The following is an 8,855-nucleotide window of genomic DNA, read 5'->3' on the forward strand; positions in this document are numbered from 1 at the left end:
TTTAACAATTCATCTTTCATACAAATCATAAGCATGAAAATTAAGGACGTTATAACATGCAACTTTGACACTTAATGTTATTAAGATAGATTATACAACGCTTACTCGTATTCAGTTTTTGTGTGTGCAAAATGTCGGAGCATCTTTATTAAAGTGAAGACACTAGGACAAATGCGGAGATTTGATTAAAATCGTCGTTTAAAGACACAAAATAACATACGCTTTTTCGACTTCCATATAATTTTGAAAAGTGCCGTACGGCTAGCCAATACAGTGTGTCCAGGCTAGCCGTACGTGACTCACGTACGGCTAGAACTTTTGGCTAGCCGTACGGGCCCGTACGGCTAGCCACTTCCTGAAGAATTAGGTCACGCCATTATATCGATGCATTGTGAGAATCGCTCATTAAGTCAAAGTTTTGGAAGTCTGGCCCACCTTTATGCTACATTTTCCAGTCAATTAGAATCAAAGATGTCTGTTTTAAAATGTCAGCATAAATTTAGGAACTTTCAACAGACAGTAAATGTGTTTTTAATAAGAACACACTATTTATAAGTCCATTTCTTATCTACAAAGTCTGACGGTACTGGAAACCTGTTTTTGACCATTTTTACGGCACAAAACAAATGCGAAAGATTTTCGTGACACTTTTGTAAATGTTAGCAATCAGTAAATATGCATTTTGCAAAAAAATCGAAAGATTTGTAAATAGATCGATACAATGAATAGCACGATACAATGGGGCAGGGCTCAAGCTAGGTTCAAAATTTAGGGAGAAGTCACTTCTCCCTCCAGCTGATTTAGGGAGAAGTGGGGAGACTTTAGGGAGAAGTGGGGAGATTCATTTATCGATGTTTGTTGTATGTTATCCCAATTATGTTGACTCACTGTTCATATCTTATTAAATGAATTGGATTTGTGTTACAACAGAATATTCAATTTTAATTTAAAACAGAGACATAGATAGCTATTATTATAACTATTGTTATCTATGTCTCTGTTTAAAAGTAGTTTGAAACAAGTAATAAGAATGAGTATCATGTAATGCAACCATTGCATTAAATGAAGATAAAAAAAGCCATAGTTGATTCCTATCATGGATCATATCATGGGTGGATTAACAGTTATTCCCTTCTGATTTATTATTAAAAAGCTTGCGCCGGACATTATATTCATATTCACTTATGTTGTAAAGAAAATGAAAGTAGATAACGAAAGAAACGATCTTTAATTTCACTTCATTTGTAATAAATACAGTGTAATAAGCCGTTAATCTTATCAAATTTAACTCGTCGACAAAAAAGGTTATCATAACTTTCATTTAAAATTACCGTTACAGTTATATGTCGAGCGGTTCCGCTTAATTTTGACAATCATTCGATAGTGAAAATTTAACTGACGTTTGATCCGTCCATCATAAATAATTCAAATTGTTACAGGTAGTTGTATGTTAGCGATTTAATGATTGGTTAAATAATGTCGCCTCGATTAAAACGTGAATTACGATTGGTTTCTCGCACGTATCGGTAATCTCGCCGTGGGCGGAGTCTAATTGTTCCTCGAGCGTCTGTTAATTAGACTTTTATGACATGTTGGTAAACAAACGGATTAAAGACATTTCGCGTTGATTGAGATGCATGACAGTCCCTTTTTCCGGCGGCGAGGGTAAACAAAGCAAACACACACCACATGTTATTCACAGTTATTGTTGGTAATTTACAATAATGGATCAATAAAATCGGGCGACTTCTTCTTCGCTTTCATGTAGGATGTCGGCGAAGTCAGACGGAATTCGGCGACTATTTCGCCCGAATCGCCCACTAGCTCGAGCCCTGTGGGGTTCCACTATAATGAACTTTTAATGTGACTTATGTCCCAGAATATTGTAACTATTATTACTGCTTAGTAACTTACTAAATCTAAAGGTTATAATTAACTAAATTAAAAATTATCTTTAGTAAAGATAATGACCTCGTTATAAATAAAAACAAAACAATCCTTTTCCGCCTCTATTGTTAATTTTTGTATAAATGTTTCATTTTACTATTGATTGAACAAAAAAAAGACAATATTCATCTTATATCTATTTTAAAAATACTACTCTTTAAATGTTTAAATTTCAATAGTTAAAAAGATTATTTTATCATGTATGTACATAAATGATCAACTATCAATTCAAAGTATCAGTCCTTGACACCAGGAACTAAAGATGGGTAAATTCTGAAACAAGTTGTTGTATTTTAGTAGCAGTTATCTTTATTAAGGATTAATGTGTTCTTTAGTTAAAATCTTAGACTTAACACTTGACCTACGACCGGTCTTAGTAAATTTTGCGGGTGATTTTGTGAGCTGATATATGTTAGCCCACTAAGTCTTGGTCAAGTGCTTTTTTCGATCCGATTTAAGTTTATGTCCAAAGTGAAACTATTTTATGTCCGAAACTGATTTAAGTTATGTCCGAAATGCATGATTTGCACTGGAACTCTAATAAAACATTGCTGATCACTAGATACTTTTACTTGACATATATCAAACTCAAAGCTTTAATAAATTAAAGCACTGCTTATATCGCATACATGTATACAAAATCTTGTTAGAAGACAATGCCACAGAAATGTCAGAAGTTCTTGTATTTTCTATGTAATTTAACACCTATTCTGATATGAATAGAAAGACAGTGAAGTTAATTTGTTAATCTTTTCTCGTTTAATTGTGTATAAAAACATAGGAAAGTGCTATTTCTGTGCAAAATTTAAAGCAGCACGCCTCCAGATTCATCCTAATTTTCATGAAAATATTGAAAATGTATTTAAAGGTAAAATATTGTGAAATGAACAAAGAAAGTACTTGACACATTACAATCGGCACTTAAAATCCACGTAAATTACCAAAAAGAGGTCAAAATATGCATAAATAGCCCCTACTGCGTTAGGAACGCTGCAGAAATATGGTGATAAATCCTACAAAATACAGTCAACAATTGCACATAAGATATAAATTATCACTTGAATCTTTAATTTGTTCACTTTTCTCAAAGTTTTAGTATGGTTTTTCCAAGTTTAATTTTCTTGAAATATTTTGGGTCATCTGGAGGCATGCAGCTTTAAACTAAAATATCGTTTTGGTTAAAGTTTGTTAAAATTGGTTCGGGCTAGTGAAATTTGTAAGCTACATGAACAAGCCCAACCTGGCTCATACTGAAAAAAAAATTAGGTGAAGAGTGTGTTAATGGCATATAATTATAAGTTAATACAGTAATACACAACATGTCAAATCGTACAAGTAATAACATTTCATAATTGAAATTTGTCAGTATAAAGTATACAGTAATTATAAGTTCTATATAGTAATTAGTATAACATGTAATGTACGACATGACTAAAATGAAGTGACATCTATAATCATACTGGTTATATTTCTAATTTCAGAACATTGCAAAATGCTAGAAATCACATGCAATGACAGACTTGGTAAAAAGGTCAGGGTGAAGTGCAAGTATCCTTTCAATAAAAAGAAGAACAATAACAATATACATAACTGTATATATTCATTTTTGAAAAAACATCTTTAAAATGCTAGGTCTAGATACAGTGCTTTGTGCTTAAATATTTAATTAACCTCTTGTTGCCAGCGGTCATATGAAGGAATTCCATGTGATTTTTAGCTCAACAATTCATTGTATAGGGTGAGGTATTGTACTCATGCCTGCAAGAATATCAAACATGATGGGCCTGTAACTTTTTAGTGACCTGTTACAGAGTTGTGCCCCTTTTTAACTGTCAAGCACTGAAAATAGTCCAGAGGGTCCTGTGATAAAAAGCTTTCAGTTATTATCAATTGCCAAAAGTAATTTGCTGTAAATTGATGTGGTGCAATAAATTAGTATCTGAATAAGGATATATCTGTACATAAAAAATGAAGACCTGTCTGCCGTGGACACATTAATATTTTAAGACAATAGAAATATTCTTGATAAATATTACAAGGAAAAAGAGAACTAGCTTTGAAAGGCCTCAACAGACGGTAGGATTTAGTTGTACAACACTAATTAGAGATAAGATGTACAATTTTCAAAGCAATACAACACTTGCATTCAGACGGTAATTATGCATTGTAGGAATCATCTCAGGTTTCACTTTAAAAAAAAATTCCCTACCAATTGATCCCTTACATACTTTATTCACTAAATAATTTTTTCTTCTCCATGAGTAATGATTGAAACACCTCTCTTTTTTAAAAGAAAATTTGTTATTTTTATTTTTTTTTTAATGAGCAGTCTGACCGAGACTCAAACCTGGGACCCACGGAATACCGTACTGCGGCTCTACTGACTGAGCTATCCGGCAGCCCACAAACTACCTTCCCTGATTTGAGAACAGTTCAATATCATGACATAATCATTATCGGAACAATTTGGGATTCAAACATACCACAACGTTGAGTCTCCTGAAGAGTTTTTTCAACATCATTTTTACCCCCTTCTACTACTATGTTTACATTTTAGCCCTAATTGTTCTGGAATTTCATTCATTACACCCATTATCAGGAGATAATTTGGTAATCTGTTACTTTTCATTGTGTGAGGTCTGTAGAAATCGGTACAATAAGATTTTCAAAATAGAACATGTCCTATCCCTTACATCTAGACTTAAGGTTTACGAATTCAAGAAATAGTAGCCTTCACACATTAAGATTTCCTTATACATCTTAGTTTTAATTGGTGTTGTACTTAAAAATCCTACTGTCTGTTACAAGCAAGGAAGGTAAATCTTGAACTTTGAATAATTGACTGCTAGGAAAATACCAAGCTTTATGATATGGAATGACTTTAATATTGTGACAAATTTTATCTAAACCTAAGGGTAGAACAATGAAAAATCATGCTCAAAGAACTAAGCTTGCAAAAACACATAATTTTTCATCTCTTCCACTTTAAGCTCTGAATGTTTCAATTAATTCAAGTTATAAATAATTACCAAAGCTTTTCTATGAAATTAATCATAGTTTTCATACATGTAGTTGTATTTCAAATTGATTTTTAAGTAGGCTTTGATTAATATGTTGAAATAATGCCATTTTTAATTTGAATTCTATTAATTGGAAATTGTACTTTGCAATGCACTGAATTTTAAAGAAAAAAAAATCAATGTAAGTAGGCACTCTGGAAAAAAAGTTGTTGCTTATTTGCATTCAGTGCCTTCAGCACTTTGATATAAAATATGCCTTGATACTTGTATTTGCATTTATCCTTAACTCACCATCAGTGAAGACGACACCATAGGTGACCTGAAGAAATTGGTGGCTGCACAGACTGGTACTAGATATGATAAAATAGTTCTGAAAAAATGGTATGTAATTTTATCTTTATAGTTACTGCTAACTTAGCAGAATAAGCAGTCTTGATTTGAACTCTTGATTTACACCTGCTTACAGTTGCCATTTATAATGTTTGATTTATATGATCAAAATAAGACCCAAGAGATTAGACTATCCTTTGACAAAATGGTTAGGATGTGATCTTGTATGATGTTTCTCAAACAAGTTTGCCTGTTATGATGGTCAATGGTACTAATCTGGTGTCCGCTTGTACTGTAGTTTAAAACTGGAGGCCTGCTCCTTTAAGGGAACATTATTATATTGAGATGATTATATAAATAATCATACATTTTCATTTCATTTTAATTTTGATATGCATGATTGAAATAATTATTCTTTTCTGTTTTCAGGTACACAATTTTTAAAGACCACATCACCCTTGGCGATTGTATCCTTTCTCACATAATTGCTCATTTTATCTGTTTAGGGATCAGGGTGGGGAAGAATGTTGGTACATTTAATTTTGTCTGTAAAACAAATCATCTATGGATGTTATTAGAAATTTGGCAATGTGGGTTGTATTACCTCCCCACCTCTTCAAGTGGCTGTTACATGTGTTTTTCTTATAAATTTTTATGCTACCATAAAAAAATTGGGGGATGCATATAGTTGCTGGGTTGTCCATCAGTCCGTCTGTCTGTTTGGGCCAAGTGAGGAACGAGACATTTTGGAAATGTCCAGATGAATACAAATTCTAATTATACCCCCACAAACGAAGTTTAGGGGGGGTATATAGGAGTCAGCTTGTCGGTTGGTCGGTCGGTCCGTCCGTTCGTCGGTCCACATCATGGTTTCCGGACGATAACTAGAGTTTGGAATGAGGTATTGTTATCAAACTTGGTATATAGCAACCTTATGTGGAAACTCCGGTTGGTATTGCATTTGGACCCTCTGGGGTCAAGGTCACCGTTACTAAAAATAGAAAAATGGTTTCCGGACAATAACTAGAGTTTGGAATGACATATTGTTATCAAACTTGGCGTATAGCAAGCTTATATGAAGACCTGGGTTAGTATTGCATTTTGGCCCCCTTGGGTCAAGGTCAAGGTCACCGTTACTAAAAATAGAAAAATGGTTTCCGGACACTTACTTGACTTAGGAATGAGATACTGTAATCAAAGTTGGTGTATAGCAAGCTAATATCAAGACCTGGGTTGGTATTGCATTTGGACCCCCTGGGGTCAAGGTCAAGGTCACCGTTACTAAAAATAGAAAAATGGTTTCTGGACAATAACTAGAGTTAGGAATGAGATATTGTTATCAAACTTGGCATATAGCAAGCTTATATGACGACCTGCGTTGGGATTGCATTTGGGCCCCCTGGGGTCAAGGTCACCGTTAGGAAAAATAGAAAAATGGTTTTCGGACAATAACTAGAGTTAGGAATGAGATATTGTAATCTAATTTGGTTTAAAGGAAGCTTATATGAAGACCTTGGTTGGTATTGCATTTGGGCCCCCTTGGGTCAAGGTCACCGTTACGAAAAATAGAAAAATGGTTTTCAGACAATAAGTAGACTTAGGAATGAGATATTGTAATCTAATTTGGTGTATAGGAAGCTTATATGAAGACCTTGGTTGGTATTGCATTTGGACCCCTAGGGTCAAGGTCACTGTTACAGTGTTACTTAAAATAGAAAAATGGTTTCCGGACAATAACTAGAGTTAGGAATCAAACTTGGTGTATAGCAAGCTTATTTCAAGACCCCAGTTGCGATTACAATTAATTGAAATATTTCTTTGTACACAGTTGATAGTTTGTGTTCAAATTTTTCTTCAGACTACTTTTTTTCAAAAAGTCAAAGTTGCAGGTGGGGGTATTAATCACCTTCAGTGATAGGTCTAGTTAAAATTTAACATACATATTTTTTTTCTTTAAATAGCAACATAACAGTAATTATGTGGCTTAAGGGACAATAGGTAACTGTTCTTTCTCTTTGATGTCATTCATTCGGTAATGCTTTTATGTGGCTATTTTCTTTTGTGTGGCTAAAAAGAACAATAGAGAGACCAATGGAGTAGCCACATAATTACTGTCCCGTTAGAACGCCCATATGTACTTCCCAAATTCGTGTCTGACCCATAACTTTGTTATTTGAAGTCGGATTTTACAACTTTTTCACAGAAAATGATCACCATATTGAGACGACTTGCAGCATGCAACATTTGGGTCGCTACCTTGAAGGTCAAGGTCACAGCATGACCTTGCAGCGAAATCGTGTCCAGCCCATAATTTTGTTATTTGAAGTTGGATTTTACAACTATTTCACAGAAATGATCACCATATTGAGATGACTTGTTGTGGGTCAACCAGCACTTGTTTTTTTGGTGGGTGGTGGTTGGATGGAGGTTTACATACACAACCAACAAAGTAGATGTCACATGACCACTTTCTGACTTTACTACATTCTGTTAGCTAGCTGGATAGCTTTCTCACATGAAGTCTCTTGAGGGACTTGAACCGACAGAGGTGAGGGGCAAGTGATTTGAAGTCCACAACCTTAACCACTCAGCCACAGATGCTCTTTCCTATAAATTGGTCAAAATCACTTTCGTTTCAACAGCTATTTCTTTGTCAGATTTCTGTTGAATTTCTCATTGTACGGTTGTTAATTAGATAAAAAAAAATTAATAAACTTACTAAAAACAATGAAATTCTTTTTAATGTACCTTTTCCCAAGGGTGTACTTTCTTTTGATTGTTTTAAATTTTTTATATACATGTATATCATATATTTACATTGTATAAAAAATATTCTCTTATTTAATCACCAAATTGGACAAAATATTTCTTAACTAAAGTGTAGATGAAATACACGATGGAATGAACTTGGAATTGTATTACCAGTGAAAAATAGAAACAGTTGAAACAGTGATCTACAGTAGTACCGTGACGCAAGTTGCTTTGACATTTTTTGTTATAAATAAATATATGAATAAACAGCAAAATGAAAAAAAAATCTTGGATATTGTGTACCACAAACATTATGGAGAGCAAGTGATTATATCTGTATAAAAGCAACTTTAATTCTGGGATACATGGGTTTAATTAAATGCAGCACATGGGTTGCATCCAGCACATGGGCTAAATGCAGCACATAGGTTAGATGCAACACATAGGTTGAATGTTGCACATTGGATAATGCAGAGAATTTATGTACAGTTATGTTATCATTTTACATTGTAGTGAATATATGATATGCCATTTTGTAAATAAAGAACATAAACATTTCAAGGTTTGTTTTCAATTTACAAAAATCCATTGTTTACATTATACATGTATATTGTTAAAACAAGGCCATTTATATAGAGAATATTTGAATAAGTTGAATAAAATATCTGGCGAGCATAATATTGTTTTTTTTAACGAGTTCAATAAATTTAGTATTGAATCTACATGAATATAATAGTCTATTGATCACATATGTAGAATGAGAACTGCTTACAGCTGAAAGAGTCAATTTTAATGTTGTCATGTTGC

General features: G+C 33.5%; 1 protein-coding gene across 1 annotated transcript; it reads left to right on the forward strand.

Moving 5' to 3' along the window:
• The first annotated feature begins 2,189 nt into the window (after positions 1 to 2,189).
• LOC132749957 (ubiquitin-like protein 5) lies at positions 2,190 to 8,605 on the forward strand. The gene is made up of 5 exons (XM_060739904.1): positions 2,190 to 2,213; positions 3,429 to 3,495; positions 5,265 to 5,348; positions 5,727 to 5,764; positions 8,182 to 8,605. The coding sequence occupies exons 1-5, from the start codon at positions 2,210 to 2,212 to the stop codon at positions 8,223 to 8,225; spliced, it is 237 nt and encodes a 78-aa protein (XP_060595887.1). The 5' UTR covers positions 2,190 to 2,209; the 3' UTR covers positions 8,226 to 8,605.
• The last annotated feature ends 250 nt before the right edge of the window (positions 8,606 to 8,855 follow it).

The sequence above is a fragment of the Ruditapes philippinarum genome, unplaced genomic scaffold, assembly GCF_026571515.1.
Source record: "Ruditapes philippinarum isolate M1 unplaced genomic scaffold, ASM2657151v2 ctg1783_1_1_1_1, whole genome shotgun sequence".
Classification (NCBI taxonomy): domain Eukaryota; kingdom Metazoa; phylum Mollusca; class Bivalvia; order Venerida; family Veneridae; genus Ruditapes; species Ruditapes philippinarum.